Source organism: Microcaecilia unicolor, chromosome 3, assembly GCF_901765095.1.
Source record: "Microcaecilia unicolor chromosome 3, aMicUni1.1, whole genome shotgun sequence".
In the NCBI taxonomy this organism is placed as follows: domain Eukaryota; kingdom Metazoa; phylum Chordata; class Amphibia; order Gymnophiona; family Siphonopidae; genus Microcaecilia; species Microcaecilia unicolor.
Window position 1 is genome coordinate 13,742,437 of NC_044033.1, and position 13,302 is coordinate 13,755,738.

At 43.6% G+C, this 13,302-nt stretch overlaps 1 protein-coding gene across 1 annotated transcript in view; it reads left to right on the forward strand.

Annotated features, from left to right (window-relative positions):
• DNAH8 (dynein axonemal heavy chain 8) overlaps positions 1 to 13,302 on the forward strand; it is a 1,267,128-nt gene that overhangs the window by 1,176,441 nt on the left and 77,385 nt on the right. The window contains 1 exon segment of the mRNA XM_030199255.1: positions 2,964 to 3,080. Within this exon segment, the coding sequence (XP_030055115.1) occupies positions 2,964 to 3,080 (117 nt within the window).

Consider the following 13,302-nt stretch of genomic DNA (forward strand, 5'->3'; position numbering starts at 1 on the left):
TTGCAGAGGGGAGGTTGGAGGGAAGGGAGAGGTTTGGGATTTGCAAAGGGGAGGTTGGAGGGAAGGGGAGAGGTTTGGGATTTGCAGAGGGGAGGTTGGAAGGAAGGGGAGAGGTTTGGAATTTGCAGAGGGGAGGTTGGAGGGAAGGGAGAGGTTTGGGATTTGCAGAGGGGAGGTTGGAAGGAAGGGGAGAGGTTTGGGATTTGCAGAGGGGAGGTTGGAGGGTAGGGGAGAGGTTTTGGATTTGCAGACTGGAGGGAAGGGGAGAGGTGCTGGATATGCAGGGGGGGTGGAGGGAAAGGGGAGATGTGCTGGATACGCAGAGGGTTGAAGTGAAGGGGAGAGGTGCTGGACATGTAGGGGGGCTGGATGAAAGGGAAAGAGGTGCTGTACATGTAGGGGGGGCTGGATGAAAGGGAGAGAGATGCTGGACATGTGTGGGGGGGGGGGGGGGGGCTGAAGGAGAGGTGCTGGATATGCAGATGATGGCTGAAAGGAAAGGAGACAGATGTGGACCTGCAAGGAGGGCTGGAGCAAAGGGAGAAAGGTGCTGGACCTATGGGAGGTGTTAGAGGGAAGAGAGAGAGGTGCAGGGAGAAAGAGCCAGATGCATAAGGGGAAGGAAAGAGAGGAAGAGAAGCTGGTTGGGGGGTGGGATCAGAGAGGAGAGGGACACATTGGTGTGTGTGGAGGAGGGAGAAAGGGGACATAGGGAAGTATACAGATACAGAAGGGAGATGATGGGCATTAGGTGGGAGCATGGGGACAGGGACACAAATGTGAGATGCTGTATGGGGATGGCACATGGGCACAGAGGGGCCTGACAAGGGGGGGGGGGGATATGGAATAGAGATAAAATGCTGGACACTGAAGGGGGGAGGGGTATATGGACACAGGGGGGGGGGGGGAGATACCAGACAAGGGGGAGAATAGGAATATAGAAGGGATATGCTGGGCATGGGGTGCATAGGTGCACAGAGGAATGATGATGGATGAGGGGATATGAACACAGGGGAGATACTGGACAAGGAAATATAGGAAAACAGAGATGGGAGATGGATGATGGACATGAAGAAAGAAGAAATGTCAAATAGGAGACACTGGCAAGTTATTTAAGAGAAGACAGAGGGAAGCAGAAACCAGATACTGGGACCAATATGATTTGAGAAAAAATGACCAGACAACAAAAAGGTATTAAAAAATATTTTATTTTCAATGTTGTGAATATAACATGTTGGATTTGAAATGTACATCTTGCCAAAGTTGATGTTAAACATGGCTGGGGTCCAGAACAAAAATCTAGGAAAGGACCTCAAAGTCCATTACCAGGCTGCGCCTTCAGCTTCCAGCATGCAGGCTTTCCCTGGCCAAGGACCCAAGCACAATTGCCCTAGTTGCATCCCCTAACACCATCCCTGGCATGTGCCATCTTTATATTTTGCACAGGAGCAAATGCCTTTCTTTCTTGTTTCTCTGGTGTTGTACTACATGCAAGGTCTAGTTTCTTGGGGTTTCCATTTAATTTATATTTCTAGAGTTTGTGTTCACTTATTCTGTATTTGGCATTTGTGTCTTGTGTGTGTGACTGAGGTATTCTGTTAGCATGAAGTTTCCATGTAGCATTCTGTAGTAATTTGGCTTGTTCAGCTTTCCTGATAAATGTATTTGTATTTTAGGGCTCTACTATAATATTTAAGGCACTTCTTTTTCATAGTTAGGATCTTTGTTTTTGGAAGTTAGTGTTGGCTTGCTAGATTTGTTCTAGGTTCTTAGTGACTTTTGATTTATAGATTTTTTTTAAAGTTAATTTATAATATGTCTGTAATTGAGATTACACTAGAAAACAAAATTTCTTTGTATGATGAGTTTTATGGAGAATTGTCCTTGCTGTGCTCTGTATCCATTGTTGATGGAGAGCCAGGAGGTTCTCTGGATGCAGAATGTGTGGCTCAATAGGTCTGAATAGTGCAGTCTATTGTACTTCCCTTAGGTCTCAATTGGCCTGCAGCCACTGAAGCCTGCACTGCAACCCTCATTGAAGTTATGGGGAGTGGGGTAGGGACAGAGTATGAGTGCATCAGGTTGCTGTTTTTTCTCTTTCAAAAAAGTTGGCAACTCTAGTGCCCACCCATCCAACCTGTTGGCCCACCCAAAAATTGCCTTCTGGCTACGCCACTGGCTCTGAGTCATGCATATATACCAGCAAACTGTTCACTTTGGCCAGGATTTCATAGAAGTTATTGTTTTTAAAATGATTTAGAAAATGTTAACATTGGACATTAGATGCTTGCATGTATGTGCCACTCTTTTCTTATTTTTAATGTGTTTTCCTGTAAAATAATTGTTTGTAGACCTTTTGCAAAATAGGCTGGAAATTGTAAAAGTCTCAGCTTGAACATTCCATTTCTCATTTATGTAAAATGAGACTTTAAGTCTGACTCTCTTAGGGGCCCTTTTTACTAAGCCGCGCAAGCGTCTATGCACGCCCAATGCGCGCCAAATTGGAGTTACCGCCCAGCTACTATGTGGCTCTTGTCGTAATTTTATTTTTGGTGCGTGTCCGTTACGCATGTCCGAAAAATTAATTTTATTTTCTGGTGCATGTCCGCTACACGCACAAGTGGCATTTGATGCACGTAGGTCATTACCGCCCAGTTAATGTGTGAGACCTTACAGCTAAGTCAATAGCTGGCAGTAAGGTCTCGGACCCAAAATGGATGTGCACCAATTTTTATTTTGCCACACATCCATTTTCGGCAAAAATTAAAAAAGACATTTTTTGCAGGCGCACTGAAAAATGGATCTGCGTGCGCCCAAAACACGCGCCTACAATACCGCAGGCCATTTTTCAGTGCACCTCAGTAAAATGACCCCTAAATTACTTTTAGTTTAACTTTTTTCTCAGTAACAGTTCCAGGTCAAAGTATTGAAAATCATAGCTCTGTTTTTTGTGTGTGGCTCAGGAACGACGTAAATTTGGTCCTCTTGGCTGGAATATTCCATATGAGTTCAATTCTGCAGACTTTACTTCAAGTGTTCAGTTTATTCAAAATCACCTAGATGAATGTGATATCAAAAAAGTGAGTATCAATTCATATTGTTCTTTCAGAACAATGTTACTTGCATTCTATTAAACTGTTATTTATTTCAAAATGCTTTAGATCTCTGTTTTAAGATATCAAGTCTAATCTTAAGTGGAAACATCATTATTAGTGCACTGAAACTCCATTATGCAGTGAAAGAACTGCAACTCATGGTATTTGCAAGGAAACATTTCTATAAAGGAAACTCTTGATTACTTTGTCTTCAACCTAATTACTGTGTTCATTTATTTCAATTTTTACAATTTATTTACAGCAGTGGCAATCTAACCCACAACTATTTCAGCTGCAAGTTGGCAATTGATTCCATTAATAATTTGCTGAATACCCAGCTCTTTGTATCTAAATTACTAGTCAATACTCTTTTGTACTTCATCCAAATTGTTCTTATCTTAGAACAATACCTAATATAATTCTTTTGGAGAGTGATTTCTAGAATATTAAAGAAATAAATAGTTACAATAAGGACAAATTTTAGTTTGCCTATGTGAGGAAATCCATATAAAAGTGTTAATGTTGAAACTGGCAGCATTGTTTTAGAGGATCAGGTCTGATGCAAAATTGACCTATCTCCACCCGCCACAATACACAAGTTTAAAAAAAATGCTCTGTGGAAGATACACATGGAAGTGTCCCAAAATAAGGTGGCTTCCAGATATAGAAGACCCATGCACCAAACAGGGGGTGAAGATATACAAGTGGTGAGGGGAATGGATATGCCCATGTATCTTGGGAGGGCTTCCATCTGCATGTTATGGTCAGTTCAGTTGCATGTGAAAGTGACGGTATTTCCATATGCTACATGTGTACAGAAAGCATGGGTTATCTGCAGCTTACACACATGCACCTGTTTGCTGGATGCACATGCCATGGCTTGCCCAGTAGCACCTAAGTGGACGTATTTCCAGATCTATGTAGTACCACAGAAACTAATGTGTGCTCCTTAGAGAGCACCAAAATGGCAATCAGGAAGAAAAGGAACTTCTCTGATGTGGACAATTACCTCACGTTTCAAGTTTATTTTCACTTAATATACCGCACCAATAGCATGGAGGATGTGGGAATGAATCTGAATGACCCTGGCATTGTAATTTGAAACCATTTTCTTATGCACCTAACACAAAAACTTGGACTTAGGAGTAATGTCGGGAAATTCTTTTTAATGGAGTGGTTGGTTGATGCCTGGAAGGGACCCTCCCAAGGAAGGCTGTGGAGACAAAAATAGTGACAGAATTCAAAAAAGTGTGGGATGAACACAGAGTATCCCTAATTAGAAAATGGATGGTATAAAAAACAAAATTTAAGTGATTGCATGTCTGTTGATGTGTAAAATGGTGCTGAGATGGTGACTGGCTGCAAAAGAAAGGCCAAAGCTGGACAGATTTCTACGGTTTCTGTCCCCAGATTCGGATAGGCTGGAGTGGGCTTCAATGGCAGCTCCAATAATTGGAACGTAAGGACAGTGCCAGGCAGACTTCTATGGTCTATGTCCCAAAAAAAGCAAAGAAAGACCAGGATTTAGTATTTTATACCACACTCATTATTGGTTTAGTCATGAATTATTAATGAGTGTGACTGTTGGGCAGACTGGATGGACTGTTCAGGTCTATATCTGTCAACATCTACTATGTTACTATGTAAGAGCAGGAAACTATGTTCATCACAGATTATATCCTATCAGTTGTTAAAAGCAGAAGCAGAATTCAAACCCAGGCTGTCAGCATGATATGGCTCACCCCTACTGACTACACTAACACCTGTCTACTAAGTTGCTTAGCCGATAGCAGTTTCTAGCGTCAACCTGGTTTGAGGATGACAGAGGGCAGCCATGCAAAGATGCTCAAAATGTTCAATTATCTCTCCTCCTCTAGATGGTTCAAGACATGTTGAGATACAGAGGCACTAAAAGCATGATTCTCTAAGGACAAGCAGGCTGTAATATTCTCACAGCTCCGTCACATCATCCGATGGAGCCCAGTGCGGATGTTGCCTAGTGTACTATCTCTTTAAGAAGTCTTTGGCCACATCCCACCACGCATGTGCGGGTGCTTTCCTGCCTGACATGTGAGCGCAGGACCAGCAGTCTTTACTTTTACATGGAGCTATGAGATCACGTCTGTGATCTCTCCTTAGCACATCAATGCTTAGTGTTTTTGTGGTGCCTTGCCTGCAGGTATTTTTGCCTTCTTTTTTGTTTCTTTTTGTTCCCTTATCCTTCTAGTGCCATTATTGTGCTTTTTTCTTTGTTTTAAGTTTCCTTTATTTGAGGCTGTGATGGAAGAGCCTGATTTGGATTTAGTGTGATCAGAGACATGGTTCACAGAGATCCATGACTGCCATAACTGAGATATAGTTATACCAGGCTATAATGTGTTCAGGAAAGACACAATAGGAAGAAAGGGAGGGGGAGTGGCATTATATGTTAAAGATAATATTAAAGCCACACAATTTTAAGACCTACAGGGTAAGCAAGAGGCACTATGGGACAATCTGGAAAGAGAGAATGGCAAATGTATCTACATTGGTATGATATACAGGCCTTCTTCAGAAACAGAAGAAATGGACAGATCTTTAATTGAAAACATTCAAAATATAACTGTGAAAGGGGAAATACTACTAATAGATGATTTAAATATTCATTCAAAAGTGAAGGTTCTAGACTTCAAAAAAAACTAACTTTATTCAGATAGGGGTTAACCTCAAGGAACTGCTGGAAGAAGTTGAAAAGCAGTGGGCAAAACTGCTATTGTAAGGGCAGCAAACATTTTTGTAAGGAAAGCAAGTAAAAGTAAGTGGAAAAGGAGGCCCCAGTTCTCAAAAGTAGTAGTTAAAAAGGTAAGAAAAAAGAGGTTAGCCTTTATAAACTACAAGAGATCGCAGAAAAAGGGAGATAAGCAACAGTATCTGGAAAAGCTAAGAGAAGCTGGTACAGCAGTCAGGAAAGCAAAAATGCAAATGGAAGAAAAAATAGCCAATATGATAAAATGGGGGGGGGGGGGACGACAAGACATTTTTTTAGATGTTAGTGATAGGAGAACGTGCAAAAAGTGGCATTATGAGACTCAAAGGTGAATGGGAGGAATATATAGATGCTGATAATGATAGGACGGATCTAATATAATAATTTGCTCCGTGAATGTTCGAAAGTGTCTACCTGGGATTGTAACCATCTCCTGATGTCAGTGGCCCGCAGTAGAACCCTGCTTGCCTGACGTCAGGAGGTGGTTACAATCCCAGTGAGAGATGCGGGAAGCACGCGACCGGCAAAAAGAAGAGCGGGCAGAGACACTCACAGAACGGCACCAGAAAAAAAGAAGACCAGAAGAACAGCGGGAGCGGGCAGAGACGTTGCACACACAACAGTACTGGAAAAAAAGAAGAAAAGAAGAGCAGGAGCCGCTTCACTGACAGTCGCCCCTCACCCCCCCTGAGGTCGTCACCGCTACAGATCGTCGTCCCTCCCAGTTTCAGAGTTGTCCCTCCCTCCCTTCCAGTTCCAGGCCCCCTGCCTCAGAAATTTAAAAATCATCTTGGACTTACAAAGTCGGGGTTACGACGGCCGACAGTACCGCTAAAAGCCGTGCAAGCTCGGTCTTTCTCTCTCTCTCCATCTCTCAGCTGTGGTCCCGCTCTTGCGGAAACAGGAAATGAGGGCGGGACCACAGCTGAGAGACAGAGAGAGAGAGAGAAGGACCGAGCTTGCACGGCTTTTAGCGGTACTGCCGGCCGTTGTAACCGCGACTTGGTAAGTCCAGGATGAGTTTTAAATTTCGGAGGCAGGGGGCCTGGAACTGGGAGGGAGGGAGGGACCCTGAAACTTGGAGGGAGGGAGGTCCCTGAAACTCAGAGGGAGGGGGGAACCTGAAACTCGGAAGGAGGGACCCTGAAACTTGGAGGGAGGGACGGAGGGAGGGAGGGACAGAGGGGGGACCCTGAAACTCGGAGAGGGTGAGGAGGGCCCCCCAGCCACAGCCACACACTCTCATTCTCAAACACACACTCGCACCCAGTCTCACTCTCTGTCACACTCGCACATTCACTCTCTCTCTCACACACATACTCTCTCTAACATACACACTACGAGGAAAACCTTGCTAGCGCCCCTTTCATTTGTGTCAGAAACGGGCCTTTTTTACTAGTTGTTTAATAAATATTTCTGTTCTGTGTTCACAACTGAAGGGCTGGGAGCAGGACTGCAGCAGACAAACACAAATAGGAATGGAGGGGTGTTAGTTCCTGAATGATTTTCAGAGGACTGTGTCTTCGTAAGAAGCTGGCTAAATTAAAAGTAGACAAAGCAATGGGGCTGGATGGGAAATATCCAAGGGTACTGAAGGAACAGGGAAGTTCTAGTGGCTCCGTTTGCTGACCTTTTCAATGCTTCTCTAGAGATGGGAGTAGTCCAGGAAGACTGGAGAAGAGCCGATGTGGTCCCTTTCCTCAAAAGTGGAAGTAAGGAAGAAGTTGGGAACTATAGGCTGGTAAGTCTTGCTTCTGTGGTAAGTAAATTAATGGAAATGCTTTTAAAATCAAGAATAGTAAAGTTTTTAGAATCTACAGGACCCAAGGCAACATGGTTTCACTAGACGCAGGTCTTGTCAGACAAAACATTAATTTCTTTCTAGATGTGGTGTATTTAGATTTTAGCAAAGCCTTTGACACAGTTCCTCTTAGATGACTAATAAATTAACTGAGTGCCCTTGGTATGGGCCCTGAAGTGACTGACTGGGTTAAAAACTAGTTGAGTGGAAGGCAACAGAGGGTAGTGATAAATGGAGCTCATTCTGAGGAAAAGGATGTTACCAGTGGTGTATTGCAAGGTTCAGTTCTTGGACCAGTTCTTTTTAACATTTTTTGTAAGCAATATTGCTGAAAGGCTGTCTGGTAAGGTTTGCCTCTTTGTGGATGATACCACAATCTGCCATAGGGTAGACATCCCTGATGGTGTGGATAACATAAGGAAGGACTTAGCAAAGCTAGAGGAACGGTCCAGCATTTTGCAGCTAAGATTTAATGCTAAAATATGCAGGGTCATACATTTGGGCTGCAAAAACCCAAGCAATGGTAACGTTTGGGGGATGAAGAACTTTTGTGCATGAAAGAGAAGTGGGACTTGGTTGTGAACGTATGTGATGATCTTAAGGTGTACAAACAGGTAGAAAAGGAGAAGGCAAAAGCTAGAAGGATTCTTGGGTACCTAGGGAGAGGAATGGCCAGTAGGAAAAAGGCGATGATGGTGCCCCTGTATAAAATTCTGGTGAGACCTCATTTAGAATATTGTGTACAAATCCGGAGACCGCACCTTTAAAAAGATATAAACAAGATGGAGTCAGTCCAGAGGACCGCTACTAAAATGGTCAGTGGTCTTCATCATAAAGCGTATGGGACAGACTTCAAGAGTTCAGTATGTAGGAAAGGCGGGAGAGAGGAGATATGATAAAGACATTTAAATACCTATGCAGCATAAATGCAAAGGAGGTGAGTCTCTTTCAATTGAAAGGAAGCTCTAGAATGTGAAAGTGAAAGGGGATAGATTCAGAAGTAGATGGGAAAATGTGGGATACAAATGCAATAAATAAATAAAAAATAAAATAGAATACATCTTCTTCATGGAAAGGGTGGTGAATTTGTGGAACAGCCTCCCGGTGAAAGTGGTGGAGACAAAAACAGTATCTGAATTCAAGAGAGCTTGGGACAAGTACATAGGATCTCTAAGGGAGTGAAAGGGAGAGTAGGTGGCATGGACAGACAGATTGGATAGGCCATATGGTCTTTATCTAGCTACATTTTTCTATGTTTCTTTATTTCTCTCAGCCGCCGTCTTCTTCATCCTTCTCCTATTGGAGGTTTTTGACTGAGCCTAGAATAGGTACTTACTAGTCTCAAAGGCATAGGTTTATTCCTTCTTCCCACTTCCCAATAGTCCCAGCCCCAGCACCCTTGCCTTTGCCAGCAGCGTACCCCGAAGGATCAACTGGGCCCCCAGTCAAAGGAAGGGATGGTAGGGGAGAGTCTGAATGTCTTCTAAGAAAGGTGGACCCTTGTAGCCTCCAACAGGTGGGTTCTTCAAATTGTCCACCACAGTTACGTACTCCATTAGCAGAATCAACCTCCAATCACCTGCCAAGAGCATCTTAGCTCAGCTCTCTGCACAACGAAGTGCTTGCAGAGGAACTCTTCGCCCTTCTGAAAGCCAATGCAGTCGTGCACATTCCACCAGGGGAAGATGGGAAGGGATTCTATTCCAAGTACTTTCTTGTGCCCAAGAAAATAGTGTGGGGGGGAGGGAGGATCACATCCCATCCTGGACCTCTGGTGAAAGAAAAGTTCAGGATGCTTTCCTTAGCACCCTTCTCCCAATCATTCAGTAACATGATTGACTATACTACTACTGCCACTAATCATCTCAATACCACTACTAGATGTATGCAGCGCTGTACACATTATATGCAGGTACTTTCTCTATCCCTAGTGGGCTTACAATCTAAGTTTTTATACCTGGGGCAATGGAGGGTTAAGTGACTTGACTAGGGTCACAAGGAACTGAATTGAACCCATTTCTCCAGGATCTCAGTCATATGAACTAACCATTAGGCAAAACGTAGATTGGCTGTGCTCTTCAGGCTTAAAGGATGCCTATACTCACATCCAGATACTTCCCAGTCACAGGAAGTATCTCAGATTTCATGTGGGGAAACACAACTTCCAGTACTGCGTTCTGCCATTGGGCCTCATGCCAGCTCCCAGGGTCTTTACCAAATGTCTAGTGGCAGTCGCTGTGTCGCTAAGCAGACTAGGAGTTCTTGTGTTTCCTTATCTGGACGATTGGCTGATCAAGAGCACTTTGAAGGAGGGTGCTCAGGAGTCCATGAGGAGAACTATTCGGGTATTGGAGTTACTAGGGATCATGGTTAACTACCCCAAGTATTGCCAAAAACAGCGAAGATGACACCAAAAAAGGAAAAAAATAATAAAAATAAAAATCAAGAAAAAATAAAAAATAAATAAAAATAAAACAAATAGAATCAAAGAATAAAGTCAAAAAAAGGGGACGACACAAAAATGATGATAAAACCTTGAATTTATTAAGGTGATATGACTTGACACAGCTGTGTTTCGGCCCAACTGGCCTGCGTCAGGAGTCTGTTAACACCATGTACATATTCTCTGGTTGTATCAATATTTATGTGAAGAATGTTCTGTCAAACGATACCTCATTGTGAACAATCTTGCAATAATCGCTATGGAAAACTGTAGCTGGAAAACCTTCAGACTAGAGTAGCTGTAAATCAGCCTCTCATACACTGAAAATTTTCAGTGTATGAGAGGCTGAAGGTTTTTCAGTGTATGAGAGGCTGATTTACAGCTACTCTAGTCTGAAGGTTTTCCAGCTACAGTTTTCCATAGCGATTATTGCAAGATTGTTTACACAGCCTTTATAAAGGTTGAGTTATTGCAATGAGGTATCGTTTGACAGAACATTCTTCACATAAATATTGATACAACCAGAGAATATGTACATGGTGTTAACAGACTCCTGACGCAGGCCAGTTGGGCCGAAACACAGCTGTGTCGAGTCATATAACCTTAATAAATTCAAAGTTTTATCATCATTTTTGTGTCGTCCCATTTTTTTGACTTCATTCTTTGATTCTATTTGTTTTATTTTTATTTCCTTTTGATTTTTTTCTTTTTTGATTTTTATTATTTTTTTCCTTTTTTAGTGTCGTCTTCACTGTTTTTGGCAATAGTTGTTTTTGTACGGAGACTGGTTTCTTCTGTGTTGTGGACATAACTACCCCAAGTCCCACTTCTACCCGGTACAGCAATTGGAATTCATTGGAGCCCTGCTAGTCACAGTACAGGCTTGGGCCTACCTGCCACAGGCATGGGCAGGTACTCTCATTGCCATCACCACTGAGGTCCAGAGCAGCCAGCAGGTCACAGCTCAGCAGATGTTAAGGCTGTTAGGCCATATGGAGGGGCATAATCGAACGCGAACGCCCATCTCCATGGGCGTCTATCTCCGAGAACGGGTACGTGAAGGGGCGGGACAAACCGTATTTTCGAAAAAAAATGGGCGTCCATCTTTTTTCCGATCATACGGTTTGTGCCAGCCAAATGCATGGGATTTGTGCGTATTTGAGCTGGGTGGTATCGTTTTTCAGTGATAATGGAAACCGAAGGCGCCCAGCTCAAAAACGAACAAATCCAAGGCATTGGGTCATGGGAGGGGCCAGGATTTGTAGTGCACTGGTCCCCCTCACATGCCAGGACACCAAATGGGCACCCTGGGGGGCACTTGTAACAATTAAAAAAAAGTTAACTACCTCTGAAGTCCATAGCTCCCTTCCCTTGGGTGCTGAGCCTCCCAAATCCCCCCCAAAACCCACTGCCCACAACTCTACACCATTACCATAGCACTTATGTTTGAAGGGGGGCACCTAGATGTGGGTACAGTGGGTTTTGGGGGCGGTTTGGAGGGCTCCCATTTACCACCACAAGTGTAACAGGTAGGGGGGGATGGGCCTGGGTCCACCTGGCTGAAGTCCACTGCACCCACTAACAACTGCTCCAGGGACCTGCATACTGCTGTGATGGAGCTGGGTATGACATTTGAGGCTGGCATAAAGGCTGGGAAAAAAAAGTTTTTAAAGTTCTTTTTTTTGGGTGGGAGGGGGTTAGTGATCACTGGGGGAGTCAGGGGTGGTCATCCCCAATTCCCTCCGGTGGTCATCTGGTCATTTAGGGCACTTTTTTGGGACTTGTTCGTGAAAAAAAAGGGTCCAAAAAAAGTGACCCAAATTCGCGCTAAAAACGTCTTTTTTTTTTTTTTTTTTTGATTATCGGCCGAGGACGCCCATCTCTCCTCGGCCGATAAACACGCCCCATTCCCGCCTTCACGACGCCTCCAACATGCCCCGTCAACTTTGGCCGTATCCGCGACAGATTGCAGTTGAAGACGCCCAAAATCGGCTTTCGATTATACCAATTTGGGCGCCCACGGGAGAAAGACACCCATCTCCCGATTTGGGTCGAAATATGGTCGTCTTTCTCTTTCGAAAATAAGCCGGATGGCCTCCACCTCATACCCATGGCACTCCTCCATTTGTGAGTTTCCCAATATATTTAGCTTCCCAGTGGTCCTAGACCAGGAGGAACCTAGTGGATGTTGTCCAGATCACCCCCCAGTTGACTCACTGTTTTGGTGCACATGATCCATTTTGACCCTGGGACTACTATTTCAAATTCATCTGCCCCAGAAAGGTCTTCATACCCAAGGGTTTTGATCCACCCAAGAGATTTGTTTATTTATACACTAGTAAAAAAAAGGCCTGTTTCTGATGCAAATGAAACAGGCGCTAGCAAGGTTTTTATCAGAGTGTGCACGTTTGAGAGAGAGTGAATGTGCGAGTGTGTGTGTGACAGAGAGAGAGTGAGAGTCTCCCCCCTCCCCTCTGTCCTCTCTCCCCTCCCAGTTTCGGAGAGCAGTGTTTGGTAATTATACAGGATTCCTGCTGTGTTTTCCTTCACTGTTTATATTTGTCAGGATTCAGGAGCTGTGTTACAGAGAGAGCGAGGGCAGGGCAGACACTCATGGGGAAACCGGATATCTACACCACTTCACACATCCGGCTGGAGGCTTCATTTAGAACGTTGGTGGTGCCTTTTATATATAGAGATTCTTGTATCCCGCTATTATCAAAAAAACAATTTTTGGTTCAAAGTGGCTTACAATTCACATTTTGGTGGCATTACAATAGTGTTGTGCAATGTGGAGAGGGCATCTGTAGTTCATGTGGTTATTCGTAGAGTTTATTCATTGAGTTTTTGAAGACACAGATTGAGATTTGAAGAAGAAAGGGTAGTGGTAGCTTTTGTGTTCAGTTGTAGAGTTTTGTGATGTTTTTTCATACAATTTTTGAAGAGGTAGATTTGAAAGGAAGGCGACAATATCTTTCTGATTAGCTGTAGAATGTTTTGAAGAGGTAGGTTTTTTTTTTTTTTCCTGAACTGGAGGAGATTTGTGATGCTTCTTATGGTTTTTCGTATCGAGTTCCACCATTTGGAACCCCGGTAGCTAAATCCTGCTGTGTAGATAGTTTTGTAGATGGTGTTTTTCAAGTTGGGTATATGTAGGAGTAGGTAGTTTCTGTTTACAGGGCTGACATTTATTGAGGATAGTTCAAACCCGTTAAGC